At 37.5% G+C, this 17,977-nt stretch overlaps 1 protein-coding gene across 7 annotated transcripts in view; it reads left to right on the top strand.

The window, feature by feature from the left end:
• Positions 1-17,977, top strand: part of CEP112 (centrosomal protein 112) — a 361,941-nt gene that overhangs the window by 21,978 nt on the left and 321,986 nt on the right. For all 7 annotated transcript variants that reach the window (XR_007352397.2, XM_048817467.2, XM_048817466.2 and 4 more), the window contains 2 exons: positions 467-563; positions 3,381-3,455. Coding sequence is in view for 6 of the 7 variants with exons in the window: in XM_048817467.2 (XP_048673424.2) it covers positions 467-563; positions 3,381-3,455 (172 nt within the window). In the remaining variant the exon portion in view is untranslated. The remainder of the gene's footprint in view (positions 1-466; positions 564-3,380; positions 3,456-17,977) is intronic.

The following is a 17,977-nucleotide window of genomic DNA, read 5'->3' as shown; positions in this document are numbered from 1 at the left end:
TCTTTTAATATTACAAAATAAAACCTAACAGTATTGAGCCAGTGCAAATCTTCTTTAGGAGTAAATGGATTAAAATGTACACAATTGTGAAGAATAAAATTCTAGCTAAATTAATAATTGTCGTATTACCCAACATCCATATTTATGTAACAAGGAAAAACAAAGAAAACATGTTGCAATAACACAGCATTACATGATGTGTTAAATATTGTGAATTTATTTTTGAAGAGTATTTGAGAAATTCATTCCAAATCCACTATTTTTAAAATGCTTCAATTTAGATGCTACAAAAACACAATTTTCCCTCTTATTCAGTTAACCAATTTATTTTTAATCTGTATAACCTCACATAGTATTTTCTCTTGTATCTATTACTTTAAAAATATTTTGAGATCAAGATATCTGTCCAGTATGGTATTAGATGTGAATTCTTTATATTTTGGTTGTTACTGTTTTGTGACGACAGGGAAAGATACAAGTATAATGGGAAGCTAGCATTAAGGTCACATTCTGTGAGTCCACCTCACCGGTCAGATGAGGACAACCATGCTGTGCAGACACCTGTAAGATGCTTTTTTACTTTTTTGTAATAAATTTGATCTTGTTTCAGTGAATTATTTTTATGTAGCCCTATAAAATTGTCATTTCTAATTGTAAAAGTCATCCCTGTGTGTGGGCAGAGAAACGTAGCAAACAGCAGTGGGAAGGACTGAAGCTCACCAAAGTAGGTGCTCTGCAATTGCAGAAAAAAAATGCACACTGATTACTTGCACTTTGTCCTAGGTGGATGACCCTGATTTAGTGAAGAACAAGGCTGGTCAGCTGCATTGTTCCCATTAAACAATTTGGCAAATTAACTGCTGTTGATGTCATCTTGTATTATTCAATAATAGATTAAAGAAAACTGTTGAGGCTTTTTTGGCTGCATTTAATGATAGTTGACCTTTTTGAAGGACTTAATTTTGGACTGATTGTTTTATCCAGTATTAGACAACCAGCACTATGGCTTAACGAAAGAGACTAAACAGACTTTATATAGAATCTTTTATAGTCCTAAATATTTGATGATATGTCAATTACAAGCAATTTAAAAACAAAAGTTCTTGCTAAGAAACTATACAGTTGTCAATATGTATGCTGTTTCCCTTCATAAATGTGATATCTCTAGACTGTAGGTGATATCATATTCCATATGTAATTGACACGTTTTTCAATTTAGTAGAGGTGCTAGACACTTGAAAAAAAGTGTCTTATTGCCCAGTATTTGCTTTATTTGAAGCAACATAAGTGTTTAATATGAAACACTATTTTATAAAAGAAAAGGATGGTCTTACATTGAAGACTCTGGGCTGGGATTTAGGAGGTCTCGATCCTGTGCCTAGACAAAAGTCACACAGGAAGCTGGTGGCACAGCAAGTCACGCCATCTCATTTTGCTTTCCTTCGTTATCTCGGGGTTGTCTACACAGTGCCTTAGTTTCCACAAAAGTGGTGCAAATTTTAGTCTGCGCTAACATGTTGCATGCTAACTGGCCTTTGTGAACCCTGCTGGTGCGCACTAAAAGTTCCTTTGGTCCGTGTTAATGTAGTCCAGTTTCAAACAGTACTATGTTAGTGTGCACTAGGGAACTTTTAGTGCACACCAGAATGTGGGCCAGTGTGCAACATGCTAGTGCAGACTGAATTTACACCTCTCGTGTGACTAAAGCTCTGTGTAGCCAAGCCTTCAGATACCTCTGTGATGAGTGCCATAGAAAAGCCTATAAATAAAATAATTCTTTTTAGCTTTGCCAAACAGTTTGGTTGTTTTGGCTGCCTGGAACAAACAGCATGTTATTGTCTATGATGTGCAGATGTTCTGGCATAATTCAGTCCCAGGTAGAGGAATCAGGGAGTTTACTTAAGAAGTAAAGAACTCCCTCAATTGTGTGTTCATTCCTTGAACTAAAAGCTCACATCTCTACATGGTTATGGTGTCTGAATGAGAACACGTTTTTGAACAAAGAGAAGCTTGCATGCGATCTTAAAAAACTTCTAGTTAACAAAACCAAATGAGACATCATAATTCGTGCTTCCGTGCATTGTTTTTCGAACTACTGTAGTTTACTACAATTAAACTTCTATTATAGAACTGAAATAGAAATGTCTGGAATAATTTTTTTGAAGTCTTTTTAATGCATTAAATAAAATAATTAGTTACTGTTGTGCTACAATGAAACCCATTGTGAAAGACATTTGTAGCCTAAAGCAACAGTAATCACCAGTCATTGCTCAGTGTTGGAAACTGCTTTTCTGGTCTGGAGCTGGTCTGCTGCTCCTCTTGGCTCTGTTCCTGGGCTGCTCTGCCCAGTATCACCACTCTCTTCTATACTACAGTTCACTGTCTTCAGTCTTCCTCTACTTTGTGGCTGGTCAGTGTGCTTGTTCCCCGTCAGAGTTAGTCCCACCTAGCTCTGTTTTGGGGTATTGCTAGGCATACCTCAGTTCCTTGCGGAAAGGTGGATTTTGGTCTCATCTTGTAAATTCACTCCCTGTGAAGGAGATCATCACTAAGGCAGACAGGGAAAAAAATTATGTTCCATGAAAAATTCTGAGGTTCTGACATTTTGTTTCCCATCCACCATGGAACGAAACTGAGACCTTTTGAAACTTTTACTGAAAACTGTGAGAGAAAAACTCACACCCCCCCCCCAGCATAGGAATATCCCAGTAACTGGGCGTTCACCTGGGATGTGGAAGATTCAGGTTCAAGTCACTGCTCTGAATCAGATAGAGCAGGGACTTGAACCTGCATGTTTCAGGTGTGTGTCCCTCACCATTAGGCTATTAGCTATTCTGGGATGGGTTTTTGCTATCTCTCTGATGTTGATTAAAAATTCCATTCTGGACCTGAGAAACCATCCCAACCAAAGTTTAGTGAAAATGGATAAGTTTCCATCAAAAGTTTCAGTTTTGACAGAAAATGCTAATTTGACAGAAAAATGTATTGAAAAATTCCCCGCCAGCTTTAGTCTCCACTCTGGAAACCTGCTTGGCGGGGTGCGGGGAGAGAGGGTGTGTTCTTTCTGCTTTTGTAATGCAGTTATATTTGTTGTTTTGTTACATTCTGAGAATATGGAAAGGGAGCAGCGTTAGGCACAAATTATCTAGCAACAGGTAGGTGGTGGAGCTACCTGAATTGAAGCCAAGAACAGCAGCAGCCCAATTCCAGACGGATGGTTTCAGAAGGGGAAAGTGAGTTTTCAAGGGGGACCAAAACTCTTCTTTTTGATATGGGACCATATATTTTTTTTTTCCTTTGAGGGCAGTATAGTTAAACTAAAAGTTTCTTGAAATTGTATATCTGTCTGCTCTTCTAATATCTCCATTTTCATATTCCAGGAAGTTCAACACAAAAAAACCATTTCTTTGGATGACAGTGATCTTGAAGCTCGTCTCAATAGTTGGAATCTTGGGGTAAAATAAACAGTGTATTTATTTATTTATTTATTTATTTATTTATTGGCTTCAAATGAAAGCTATCTGGTAATTTAGTCTCAGTTTTTGAAATAGTAAACAATAACTTGGCCAGTCCTTTTAGAGATGGAAACAACTTGGAAGCAATCATGACACTTTGAATGATAAATCACGAATAAATGTCATTTAGAGAAGAAACTGTTAAAAAACACCTCTCTGTAGATTTTTTTTTTAAGGGAAGCTGGCATAGGCTCAGCTCCTCTACCTTGATGTAAATCTAGTGATTTGCGTAAATACCTTGTAAAGCAGCCTGCAGCCTGTATTGAGGCCGATATTCCTGTTCAGTCGTGGCTTCCTACCATATTTGTAAATACTGTACTTTGTTACAACATTGAATGATGACAGATGTTACTTTAGCTTGTGAGATAAATCATCTTTCATCACATAAATGAAATCTGTGAAAGAGAATACCTCATTCTGAAAATGAGGCCAGATGGAGATCTCTCTCCACCAAGTTCCACAGACCACCTCAGCATATGTATTTATTGGATGTTGGCAGTAATAGATGATAGGGCTCTCTGTTCTTTATTTCCACTTTTACCATTAGGAGGACTTTAATTGGGCTTAAAACATTTAGATAGGACATTAACACTTTAAAATATTCCAGCCAGTATATTTTCAGTCTGTCATCTCTCCTTAGGACACAGACATATTTTTAATAGTTTTTTAACGTGCTGTATATTTTTGGCATTACAATATACATGAGGCAAATACAATTAGACAATTAATGTATTTCTTATAAATAGGATGTAAGGAGTTGTTTGTTAAAATCAATTCAATATTGTATTTAAAATATTCTGTATTTTTTTGTACATTTATGTGTGCATACAGATTTAGCACGTCAGGTTTGATCTTTTTCTGTTAATCTTTAGCAATGAATTCAAGTTTTCTAGACTTGAACACGTTTAGATTCCACTTTGATTTAAGATAGCTACCATATTGAGGTTTTTTTCTCTTCATTCCTTCAGTTACACTCCTCACTATCTCATCACTCATCCCTGAACAGCAGGGATTTGATAAAGTCCCTACTCTTTATAGCAATATTCTCCCATGATATTTTGTCTAACCCTTCTCCAATTTGATTAGGATTATGGATCTAGTCTAGTGGACCTGGAATCATCCAGTTTTCATCCACTTGAGTTCCCCCCCCCCCCACCCTTTCCTTTTTTTGTCAGTTTTTCCACTTTGTATTTATTTCTGTGGAGACAGATTCTCAGAAGATTGTTTGGGTACTTATTGGACAGAAGTATAATTAGTGTATAGGTTTTGTCTGAGTAAGGATTTGAGGATTGGGTTCAGTGTTCTGTAGTGGTGATGGGCACTCCACACTTAATACTGAAGCTTCTTCATATAAACCCATGACTTTACCAAAAGAGAAGTCCATCCCCCTGAAATTTCCTATGTGTTATCTCATCCCAGAGTAGAGTTTTCCTAGAGAGTTTGGAAGAAATTGGGAAAGGAATGTTATAGTTACAATGTTTGAAGAATTTTTCTGTCATTCAGTTTTCAAAAAGTTTTCTAATATTTTTTTACTCGTATCTTCAAAACTGCTATAAATGTGTTTGGCCTTGCTCAGGGTGCCATTTGCAATTCTAATTTTTTTTTTTGAGGAGTTTGGGATTATTTCAGGAACAACGAAGATATAAGAGCTGTTTGGGTGTGTACAGTGCAATATTTAAAAAAAAGTATAAAAATTCAAAAGTTGCTAATATAAAATGGACCTTTCACTAACTCCAGGCTTTGCTACAGCAGGCTAGGCTGAGCAAGAGGTGTGGGAATGACTGGGTAAGTGATGGAGGAGGGAGTGGGAGACTGTTGGATGTATGGAGATGGGATGAAGAAGTGCATAGAGGGCTAGGGAATAGAAAAAGGGCATAAAAGGGGAACAGGGGAGAGCGAACACTGAACTGCAAGTGACTGGCAGAGGCACAGGCAATATGCTTCCTATTAAGAGATCCATTTCCAATATTACTATAACATCAGATCATTACTCATGTAAAAAAATTATGGCCAAGATGTTCAGAAGTGACTGGTGATTTTTGGTGTCTGTTCTTGGCTGCCCAACTTGAGACACTGTGGTAAACCCAGGACAAACAGCTACAAAAGGGGGGTAGTATTTAGTCCCAGAGGGTTAAAAGGCCCCTCCCTACCCACTGAGGAGAGATAACCAGGGGGCAATAAGGTTCAGCTGGAAAAGGGGTTGCTAGGGAACCAATTAGGTTCAGCTGACTCCAACTACTTGGGACCTTTTTAAACCCTCTGCTGGCTAGAAGGAGGAGGAGGAGGGTGAGGGAGTGAGAGGAGCAGGGAAGCTGCCAGTAGGCTGTTTGCAGCAAGACACCAAAACTTCTCAGTAGGGAGGCTGCACTTGCTCCTCAGAAGAGAAGGAAAACAAGCACAAGGGACTGATTGAGGAGAGGAGTAGCAGGACCCTGTGCCACCTATAAGGATTCGCCTTGCCCCAAACCTGAGTCTCCAAGGCTAAAAAGAACTGAGCCTATTGAGGAGAACAAGGTATTTTGCCGCAACACCTTAAAGGGGCCTGATTTTCATAAAGTACCAAGCACCACCCTCTGAAAATAAGGCCCCTTTAAGGGTTCAGCTGTAACACACTTTCAACCTGAACTCTTTGTTTAAAATATTGTTTATTTGAGTTCAGATAACATTTTTCTAGTCTATCTTCCATTTGGTCAAATGTCTGAATGCTGCTTATTTTTCTTATGCTGTGTCCAGCACGGATGGACATAACCGTGTTTAAAAATCTTGGCCAGTGTTTTGCATTCATGGTGTATAGTTCTCTTCAGTAAAAATGTAACTGATAACAGAGAACTTCTGTTTTTTTGCTTCTTTTTCACAGTATTATCTCTCATGCTTTGGTGCCTGTTGACATTCTAAATTCAAATTGCACACTTGCTTTTCTTCTTCCTAGAAGAGGAAAAACTTGACCTTGAGCCAGTTCACTAGCTGTCTGCTTGTTCCAAATCTAAAAGGGATATCAACGAAAGGATCCTAAATGCACTTTCATGGCCCTGAGAGCAACTCAACTTTTATACAGCGATAAAAGATCAATTTCTACCATTTTAAGACTTCTCTGAAAAATACATTTTTAAAAGATTCCAAATTACACACCATGCAATTACCTGAATACTAAACTTCCAGACAGCCTTTTCAGTAGTAGTTGATGCTATACAAGAAATTCCTTGCAGGGAACAATAACAAGAAATTAACAGGCATTTGAAGACTATTGAGAAGTTCATTGTATGAATATCTAGATAGATTAGATGAGATAACATACACCTTTAAGCCAATAGTTGGGGAACTTCAGTCTCTGGATGTTTAACAAGTTATAATTAGGGCTGTCAATCGCAGTTAACACGTGATTAACTCAAAAAAATTAATCATGATTAATCGCAATTTTAACCGCACTGTTAAACAATAGAATACCAATTGAAATTTATTAAATATTTTGGATTTTTTCTACATTTTCATATATATTGTATTCTGTGTTGTAATTGAACTAAAAAAGTGTACAAAAACAAAACAATGTAAAACTTCAGAGCCTACAAAGAGATAATGCTGAACTCTTAGAATCATAGAAGATTAGGGTTGGAAGAGACCTCAGGAGGTCATCTAGTCCAACCCCTTGCTCAAAGCAGGACCAACCCCAGCCAAATCATCCTAGGCAGGGCTTTGTCAAGCCGGCCCTTTAAAACCTCTAAAGTTGGAAATTCCACCAATTCCCTAGGTAACACGTTCCAGTGCTCCACCACCCTTCTAGTGAAATAGTTTTTCCTAATATCCAACCTAGACCTTCCCCACTGCAACTTGAGACCATTGCTCCTTGTTCTGTCATCTGCCATCATTGAGAACAGCCTAACTCCATCCTCTTTGGAACCCCCCTTCAGGTAGTTGAAGGCTGCTATAAAATCTCCCCTTACTCTTCTCTTCTGCAGAAGAGTACTAAATAAGCCCAGTTTGCTCAGCCTCCCCTCATAAGTCATGTGTCCCAGCCCCCTAATAATTTTCGTTGCCCTCTGCTGGACTCTCTCCATTTTGTCCATATGCTTTCTGTAGTGGGGAGCCCAAAACTGGATGCAGTACTCCAGATGCGGCCTTACCAGTGCCGAATAGAGGGAAATAATCACTTCCCTTGATCTGCTGGCAACGCTCCTACTATTGTAGCCGGCATTGCAAGGTATTTATGTGCCAGATATGCTAAACATTCGTTTGGCCCTTTATGCTTCAGCCACCATTCCAGACTGCATATTTCCATGCTGATAACACTCGTTAAAAAAAATAATGCGTTAATTAAATTTGTGACTGAACTCCTTGGGGGAGAATTGTATATCCCGTGCTCTGTTTTACCTGCGTTCTGCCATATATTGCATGTTATAGCAGTCTTGGATGATGACCCAGCACACATGATTCATTTTAAGAACACTTTCACTGCAGATTTGACAAAACACAAAGAAGGTACCAATGTGAGATTTCTAAAGAAATCAGCACTCAACCCAAGATTTAAGAATCTCAAGTGCCTTTCAAAATCTGGTTGGGATGGGATGTGGAGCATGCTTTCAGAAATCTTAAAAGAACGACACTCTGATGCGGAAACTACAGAACCCGAACCACCAAAAAAGAAAATCAACCTTCTGCTATTGGCATCTGACTCAGATAATGAAAATGAACATGCGTCGGTCCACACTGCTTTGGATTGTTATCGAGTAGAACTCATCATCAGCATGGATGCATGTGCCCTGGAATGGTGGTTGAAGCATGAAGGGACATCTGAATCTTTAGCACATTTGGCACGTATATACCTTGCGACGCCGGCTACGACCGTGCCATGAGAGCACCTGTTCTCACTTTCAGGTGACATAGTAAATAAGAAGTGGGCAGCATTATATCCTGCAAATGTAAACAAACTTGTTTGTCTGAGCGATTGTCTGAACAAGAAGTAGGTCTGAGTGGACTTTCAGGCTCTAAAATTTTACATTGTTTTATTTTTGAAAGCGGTTTATTTTGTACATAATTCCACATTTGTAAGTTAAACTTTCATGATAAAGAGCTTGCACTACAATACTTGTAGTTTTTTTTACAGTGCAAATACTTGTAATCAAAAATAAATATTAAGTGAGCACTTTGTATTCTGTGTTGTAATTGAAATCAATATATTTGAAATGTAGAAAACATCCAAAAATATTTAAATAAATAGTATTCCATTATATTTTAACAGTGTGATTAATTGCAATTAATTTTTTAAAGCGCTTGACAGCCCTAGTTATAATCATACTTTCTGATACTAACTAGGGGCAGAATGTAGTTTTAATACATTTTTTTAACCTCTCGGCACCACTGTAAATTCAAAACTAAATATTCCCTCCACGTAAACCTGTAGGAATATAATTTAATAATCTTTTCTTTGTGGTGGGGAGGAGGAAATTCGTATTAACTGAAGGACTGGACAGTGCTAAAGACAGAAGATTTCCTGGAAAGTTTGTTTAATTTGATATGCTAACTAATTTCTAATTGCAGATTCAGTTATAACACTGACAATAAGATTGATACCAAAGCAAAGGAATTTCTGGGAATTCTGAGTGTAAAAGGGAGGATTATTGGTTTAGGACAGGGGTCCCCAACGCGGCGCCCACGACGCGGTGGCGCCCATGTGTGCCATGGTGGCTGCCGGGGCATTTTTGTGCACCTGCAGGACACCCCGCCGCTGAAATGCCACCGAGAAGCTTTGCTGTTTCCCGGCAGCATTTTGGCGGCGACACTTCTTGCCGCTGCCGCTTCTCGGCAGACACCTTGCCGCTTCTCGGATGATGGCATTTCAGCGGCAGGGTGTCTACCGCAGTTTTTTGTCTTCTGCAACAGACTATTCCCACAAGAAAGGTTGGGGACCACTGTTCTAGGACTTATCAAAAGGAAGTAATAGTGGCAGACATTATATATACAACTTACATTTAAATACATTTACCGTTCAGGGCTGTTGTGAGGATTATTTGATATTCGTAAAATGCTTTTAAAATATAAAGTATGTAGAAGTGCTAAATATTATAATACATGTTTCCGAAAAGATATTTAAAAGACTTCTTATTTCATATGGTTTCATACAGGCTTTCTAACATTTCTAACCATGGCAACATAAGAAGAAGAGTGAACAAACAAACAAAAACACAACAACATAATGATGCACAGACCATCTCATTCTCTAACTCTAATATATGAGAACATATTTAATTTCTCCACAAATAGATTAGCATATTTGTTCTTATGCAGTCATGGCATGCGGGTCAGTGCAGAAGATGCTGCAGTACTGGAAATGTCATCTTTTGAATGAGGCAGGTTCCTTCTTTTGAGCTCTTATGGTTCTGTACGTGAAATAAGAGATTTCAAAGACGTAACTGGCTAATATACTCCATTTCTATTTAAAGAAAAATACAGATAATAAAGAACTATTGAGTGGTAGTCACAAGTTGAGGAATTTGACCACACAGCCATTGCACTATTGGTACCCTGACATTCTTTTATTACATGTTTTAAGGATACCCTGAGTATGAGGCCTTATGTACAATCCAAGTCTTATTCTGTTTATTCATGAAATCTAACCTTTCCCTTCGGTTGGCTCTTGAAAGATTGTATACATTTTCTTTACTCAAAAGTATAATACTCCTCTGTAAAACATTTGAGAAGTTACAGGTGGATAACGGCCTGCCTTTGCTTTTTCTCATTCTTATGGGGTTTTTAAGTAGGGCCTAAATAAATAAATATTACAATATTCAATGCGCTTAAATTTATATGTCCTCTGAAATAATCTTTCTCTGAATGTCTCTCTTTAAGATAGATCCACAAGTCAAGAGTGCTTTATGGCACTTCAGTACCAAAACAGATTTAAATGACTTTCATGAGGTGGCAGTCAGGAAGCATAATGGACACCAGTTTGTATTCTTAAATGTCTGGTGGGAGAAAAGCAAGAAATCATTGGCTTGCCAGAGCTGGCAATGTGTTTTGGCTTGCAACTGTAGCTTGAGAAGAAGAGTGAGACTACTGGAAGCTTTCCAAAACTTTTGCTTTAGTGTACATAGTGTATTTTCTATTCTAAATCCTCCTTCACCTTAAATTACCTTGATAGAAAATACTTTCAAATGCTTTATGAAATTCATTTCCCTATGCTCGATATTTCTTTTAGAGAAGTTTGAATATTACTCTTCCTTTATCAGGTCAATTTACAAATGAGTAACTACCAGTCATCTGTGTTTGTATAAACGCTACTACCCAGGGCCAGCATGCTTGTTTAGTGGCATTATACTGAGCAATCAGAGTTCTGCTCCTGAGCATGTTCTCTGATCCACAGGCTAGGAGACCTCCAAGAGTAGCATGCTCAGTTCTTGGGAGGGTTGAAATGAAATGATTCCTATTTCCACTGCTGCCATCTCTGTGCCATCTAGGCACCAACAAGCAAAATGTTACACTGTGCCCTGAATCTAACTACACTTTGGCTCTGCCAGACCACTTGAAGGAATAGGTTCCAGAGGTGTTAGAAGCACCCTGCTGCCTTCCACAAAGAGTTTAACTTAATGAGCTGACAAAGAGAGTGACCCAGAAAATAATTCCCATTTCAGGACACGCGCACACACACACACACAGAGGTTATCCCTTAAGTAACTGGAACCCAGACCATTTATGGTTTTGCAGAACATAACAAACACCTTAGACTGCACAAGAAAGTGAATAGGAAGCAGGAATGGAGCGCAAAATAAGTGCTGGTGTGGCCTGTCTAACAGCTTTCCCCATTAAATGTCCAAGTTGCTTGCATTCTACCCATTTTTGAAAGTACCGCCAGGTTGCGCATCTTGCAATAATCTTGAGACTGTAAAGAAATGGATCACTGTGGTGTGAGGATTGCTTCAGAGAAGGAACATGGTCCTATATGTTGCAGCTGTTTCCTGAGAGTCCATTTCCAATGGGCCTGAGGGTTGATTTTCCCAACGAGGAATTATTGACAGGATAAGGAAAGTATCCTCATCTCTATCTTATCAACATATAAGTTCTCAGTATGTATAAATATAGGAGCAATAAATAAAGGCCTGATGCTGAGCTGCTAAGTGCCTGTAACTAGTTGTTTCTGGCTGTTATGTCTAAACTGGTAGTCTGAATTCTTATCTAGAGTTTGACTGTTTGTACAGTTTTAGCAGATTTGCCATTTTATTTGTTGTTGTGTCTAGTTATGAGGGAAGAATATGGAATTTAGATTGTGTTTGCAATTGTACATTTAAAAAGTCAGATCTGAAATTTAACACTGCTTCCAAATATTGACTTGTATGTTTTTGATTCCTGGGCCTGATTGACTCTACTTTTATTTTTTAACATGTGGTTATGTGTTTTTATTGCAGAATATTGCTTCTTATCAGAACTATCATGAAATGCTTTGTTTAGGGAAGTCAGTGTTTATGATTTCTGAACCAAATGGAGAGGTTAATGCTTAACAAGTGTTATGATATGAAAGCTTCAAAGTATATTTATGATATCAACAATGTCTTCCTCTACAAGAAAAATATTTAAACGTCTATTGTATCAAAAAGTGTCACATTGCTTAGCTTAACCATTTTGCTGCTTCTTGCTAGTAACGCTATTGCCCCATTTGTCTTAGAGCATACTTAAATATCCCTATCAAACATATTATTTTAGCTCTTTAGATTCTAGTCATGTTTGGACACATTTGAAAAGTAGGCTTTTGATCTTGATAAATTTTGCCTTTCATAAATGGAACACTAATATAAAATGACTTTTAAATACATTATAATAGTCTCTTTCTGAGCCTTTGTTGAGTTTTATCTAAATTGATATGGGACTGTCCTTGATTAAGTTTTGCTGCCTTGAAGTTGAATTAGTAATGCAGACAAAAAAAATCTACTGTATTGCTGTTTTGAAGGAAAAAAAGTTTTCCTTCTGTAAGATTAGTTGAGTTCAAATCTCCAATTATGTTGCAGCTACTTTGAACTCGTTTTGTCATTTGTAACTTATTTTAGAATCTGTTAAAAATATTGTTTTAAGTCTAAAGTATACAGCAGCCTAAAGACCGTAGATATTCTTTCTCAATTTTTAATATAAATTGTGAATGATCAGACCTTGTTTTTAGTTTTGTTTTAGAAAAATTGCTTATTTGATTGAGAGTAAAATACATTTAATTTAAAGGAAAAGAAGTTTGCTATATAAAGTAACTGTTTATATTACCTTTGGAAAAAATGTTATTGCTTTTCTCTGATGTAAGCAAAGTTGTTGGTTAACTTTCTAGAGTGAAAAGAATTCCTGTGTGAGAGAATCTATATGGAGAATAAAACATCAATGTGAGAAATAATATTTATACAGTAGAACTGAACTAATATTAACAAGTGGATACTTTTGTAACGTCTTTCATCCAGAGCCTGCAAGGCAATTTGTAAACACTGAAATAGGCTTTATCATATCCCTGAGATAGCATTTCATCTACCACTGAGTGGTGCCAATTCTAAAGTATGCTATGGTGGCTCTGTAATGTGTGATGGAAATACAACACAATAGTTCAGGAAAGGAAATGCACACAAATATTGTATCCAATTGAAATTGGAAGAGAATTTTAGTGAGGCAAGGTATGATTTGATTTTTTTTTTTTTTTGGCATTGGAATTTATCCAACTAAAAATGGATTAACTCCCAACTTTTATCAAAAGTGCTATGCCGTGGGATGTTTAATAAAAAGAGCTCAGGACCTTGATTTTAAGTCTTATCCCAAAGAATTTCTCATGTGGAAGACTCTCTTGTGATAAAGAATTAAAAAGGACTCCTGCCTAAGAAATTCTTTGGTCAGTGATTTACATTAAATTTTCTTAGGTTGGACGGTGGAAGAAAGGGATAGAAAAATGACTTAGGATTCACTGCTTAATTTTTTTTCTTCTTGAAGAAACTAAACATAAATTGTTTGTGAGTCCAGCAAGACTGTTTCCTAGGTTCCTCAAAGTAATTAGCTGGAAAGCGATGTGAGGCTTTTCATTTTTCCTGTGGATAAATGTGTTTCTCTACAATGCTTATAGAGCTCATAATTAAACCGGTGTTCTTGGTGGGGCAGCATTTGGTGTAGAGGACTAGTGTAATTGTTTTATATTTGAAATAATTATAAATATAATTATTATACTATGTATATAGAGTACAATAGGTCTTATAATTAAGTGATTAACATAATTTTCTTTTGAAATTTATGCTAAAATGTTAGTGCATTGCATCTTTCAGGAAACACATCTAAAATGAAATGTTCTTGCTGCTTTACAGCATGTGTAAACCCACATTATAAAGTGCCTAGTCTGATCAGTAAAATGAAGTCCTCTGATAGGAGAACCATCCATTAAATTCTGTAATAGCTGGATGAATGTTTAATAATTTCTTTACTTGAATACATTTTATATTTCTTCATATTTTCAAAGATCTGGGCCGAGATTTTCCAAAATATGTAGTGGTTTTGGTTGTCCCAGGTTTTGAGTGCCCAAATAGAGAAGTCTGAAAGTGTCCTTATTTTCAGAAGTGGGAGCTCTGCATTTTCTGAAAATTATGCCCCTTTAAGGTGTATGAAATTGGGCACTCAAAATCAATTTTGAAAATCTAAAGGTCTATCATTAGCCAGTATGGGCAGGGATTGTGTCCCTAGCCTCTGTTTGCCAGAAGCTGGGAATAGGCGACAGGGGATGGATCACTTTATTATTACCTGTTCTGTTCCTTCCTTCTGGAGTATCTGGCATTGGCCACTGTCGGAAGACAGGATACTGGGCTAGATGGACCTTTAGTCTAACCAGTCTTATGTAAAACCTGATCCATAATCTCTTGCTTTCCATCTGGGCAGGACTGTAGAAACAGTGGATCAAAGTCAGCCCTGCCGAATGTGGACACAATTTCCGTTCAAGTCCATTGCACTTGCACCCTCTTGTAGAAGGGGTAATTTGGGCTGAATGCGCTTAGTCCTGGGAGTTTGGGGGCAAGGGCACTGTGTATCTCTTTCTCTAGAGGCTCTTCTGGCTGTGATAGAGGGGCAGGAATGACTGGCTGCCAAAGAAGATCTATGCATCAAAGATCTATCTATCTTTGTCCAGAAGGAATATAGCTGTCCTACAGGTTTAAAGTAGATAAAATTATGGTGAATTCTTGGGTGGTTTCAGCAATAGTGCAATGTATATCTGAAGTTTCTTGGGTACTTGGCTCAGATCTTCCTTCTTGTCTCTCTGTTCCAGTTAAACTCAACATTTCTATACAAGCCATGTCCTTTCTTTTGTTTTTCTTTTGGTTTTCGTAGTTTCTCTCTGTTGCTTATTGTAAACATACCTACTATATATATTGTGGTGTTGGAGGGCAGCACCACTGTAAACACTTTCCCACAGTGAACTACAAGTGGTGGTGTGACTTCAAAAAATAAATTCAACTTTCATGCTGACAAACCGTTTTCAAGTCCAGCAGCAATTTAAAGTGTACTTCACTACAAATCACAATGTTAGATAAGAATATCCATACTTAAATTTCCTGAAACTATTCAGCATTTGTTTCTGTAGCAAACATGCTGGCTGACTGGGTTTGTTAGATTAAAGTAAGTACTCCGGTCAAGGTTCAGTTTAGCTGTTTACCATTTCAAAATCTTAAGTGTTCTTAACTCTTTCATGTGTGTTTTTCCATCTTTGTTTTGAAAACCAAACATGTTTTTCTCTTTGAAGAGGCTTACAGGGAAATGTGTGGCAAGCTTGCTGTTCCAAATGTTTTTTCCTAAATCTAAAAAGATGCCTTTCAACTCTAGTATTGAACTGCAATAAATCCTGTATTATTTTAGTTTTCAAAGTATTGCTTAATAAGTAGCTTCCAAAAAACAAAATATGATGCAAGGGAGGAGTGGGAAGATTGAGTCCTGATATGTAGCCATTTCTGTGATATTTGCTTTTTAAGAGGAATAGGGACCCTGGTTATAATTTTATATATTTAGGGTTAGATTGAGCCTTATGCTAAACTAAGTATAAGGAATGGTGTGCGGCTGTGCGTACCCAGGAGAAGCCCTGTGGAAGGAGCCAATATTCAAAATCACAATTTCCTTTCCCGCTTCCTCTTTGCTTTTGGGGGAAATCTCCTTAGTGCAGTTTAGTTCTTCCATCATGCCAGCTCCACTCTGTTGGCTAATGCATTACAGAGATGGAGCCTTGGTTCCATCCACTGTCTTTCCCTTTCCTACTCACCTGCTTGAGGTAGTGGGAAGTGGAGGACTACTGGATGCACATGCTTGCGGTAATGTAGTATATGTATACGCACGTGTGTTTACTTCATCTTACTGTCCTGCGTGACCGAGCTAGGGTGGGATAATATTTCAGGCATTAAATAAAAATTCCAGAGCAAAACCCAAATTAAATACGTACTTTGGTGTTTTTTATACAACAGTATCTTGCAATAGGAAGTAAAAAATAAAAATAAATGTCACTATTTATGTACATGTTGGTATACAAATATTTAGCAAAAACACTGAACAGCGTCATCTGGTTTTATGTAGGGTTTATTTGCAGCTGTGGTTCTCTGTGCTTTGTCATATTGATGACTTAAAAAGGATGAGTAAGGTTTCACAGTGTAGCTGATACAGCGTCTCTCTATATTGACCTTTTGACAACAGTGTCCAGTTTAGAACAATATTTGGTAATGAGAATGTTGGTTTGTATAAGGTAATTGGGGCCTGATTCAGTGGAATCAGTGAATGGAAGCCCCCTGTTTTTTTTTTAATGTTAAGTGGGTTTGGTTCAGGACCATAGGTAGTAATGTCACTAATATATTAAGAGGTGTAGAAACACGTTTTAGTAAATGGATGAAACATGCCATGGAAAGCTTTTACCAGATTTAACGTGTCTTTTGTTTATAGAAGTATAAAAAGTAATTTTAATACCCAATGAAATACAGACCATATCTTTCTTAAGGTCATGGACTGTAGAGTGATAGCGCACAAGGAGGTAAAGTGGATTATCTTTATCAGCTGATCAAACAGAAAATAACCTTTTTAATCAAGTGTGTTGACGTTTTCACCGTAGCATGTATCGGTTGCTTTAAATGATAGGTATTGGCGGAAATAGAGCTGAAAGTGTTTGACTGAATTGCTCTTTCTTGCTGAGGTGCTGACTTTCTGCTGTGCCCCGCAGCTCTACTAATTTTGAAAAAGGGGATAGTTTCCATAATTTCCACCCCCCGCCCCCTTTGTTCTGAGTGTTTTTTAAACGGGTGCCCCCTTAGCTTTCCCACCATCGAACTGTTGGCTTATGAGGGCTCAAGTGTTTTAAAGTGACAATACCAACCTTCACAAAACGAAACATGATATGTTGCCTGTATAATTGTTTGACTGACTAATGGACAGAATAGAAGAGATCCAAAACCTTTTCTACAAAAAATGTCTGAAAATTCAATTTGTACTAAGGGTATTTGCAAATGAGAGTTCAACTGTATGTCAAATAAAGATGTATTTTACTTGCTTCATACCCAAAAAACTTTGTCATGTGATTTACTATTTGACACACGGTAAACCCTCTGCATCATACATATGTATTTTGATTTGTCTTTGACCTTTGACTTATTATTTTTAAATCTGAATGTTTCTCACAAATACAAGTTTTTCCTCCACTCTTCACTGTGATATTCCTCCTTTAATGTGGTATAATTTTGAGAACAAGAAGTTTTGCAGAAGACTAGCATGAAAGGAATGAATGTTGAAACATTAAATGTTTACAGATCATTTTAAGTGGATATAATCCACAGCAAGTAACAAAATGGGAACATTTAACTTCAAAGCACATCTGGCTGCTGTTACAAAATCAGAAAATGTTAAGACTTAAGCCATAGAACGTATTAGAGCCACATTTCCCTCCCCCCCCCTTTTATAAACAACTAGCATATACCTTACTTATTCAAAGTGGTGCTGAAATTAAGCAAGGCTGAAAATTATTGCGTTCCATGCCCAAATAAATTATGTCAATTGGCTGTAAATCTTTAACAACTTTTATCTTTAAAAAGCTAAGAAAAATTGTTTACAATTTATGTGCAAAGTGTGGGACGTTTAAAAAGCATTTACACCCTTGAAGCCGGATCCTGCATTCCTAGTTTCCACATAACTTTCCTTGAGGTTAATTGAGGCTTAGAGTAGGTAGGTTCAGCCCCCAGAAAGTAGCTAGGGGGCCAAAGAGTGCCTTCTCCCTTTGAATCTATGGAGGGCTCTCTGCTCAATCGTAGATCCATGCTGGTGGGAAGGATTTGGCAGGGTGAGGTTATGGGTAGGGACAAGACATTAGTAGAGAATTATGGAGCTGCAGCTTTTGTCTCTCCCTCTCCTGCTCCTTCTGTTAGGTGCCTATTTTTTTTAACTTCTGTGCTTGCTCTTTTTTCTTTTCTCCTCATCCTTCAGTCTACTCCTGCTTTCCTTTTCTTTCTCCC

The sequence above is a fragment of the Caretta caretta genome, chromosome 14 (assembly GCF_965140235.1).
Source record: "Caretta caretta isolate rCarCar2 chromosome 14, rCarCar1.hap1, whole genome shotgun sequence".
NCBI classification, from domain to species: domain Eukaryota; kingdom Metazoa; phylum Chordata; order Testudines; family Cheloniidae; genus Caretta; species Caretta caretta.
The sequence above is the reverse complement of the archived record's forward strand: the minus strand, read 5'-3'. Positions and strand labels throughout refer to the sequence as shown.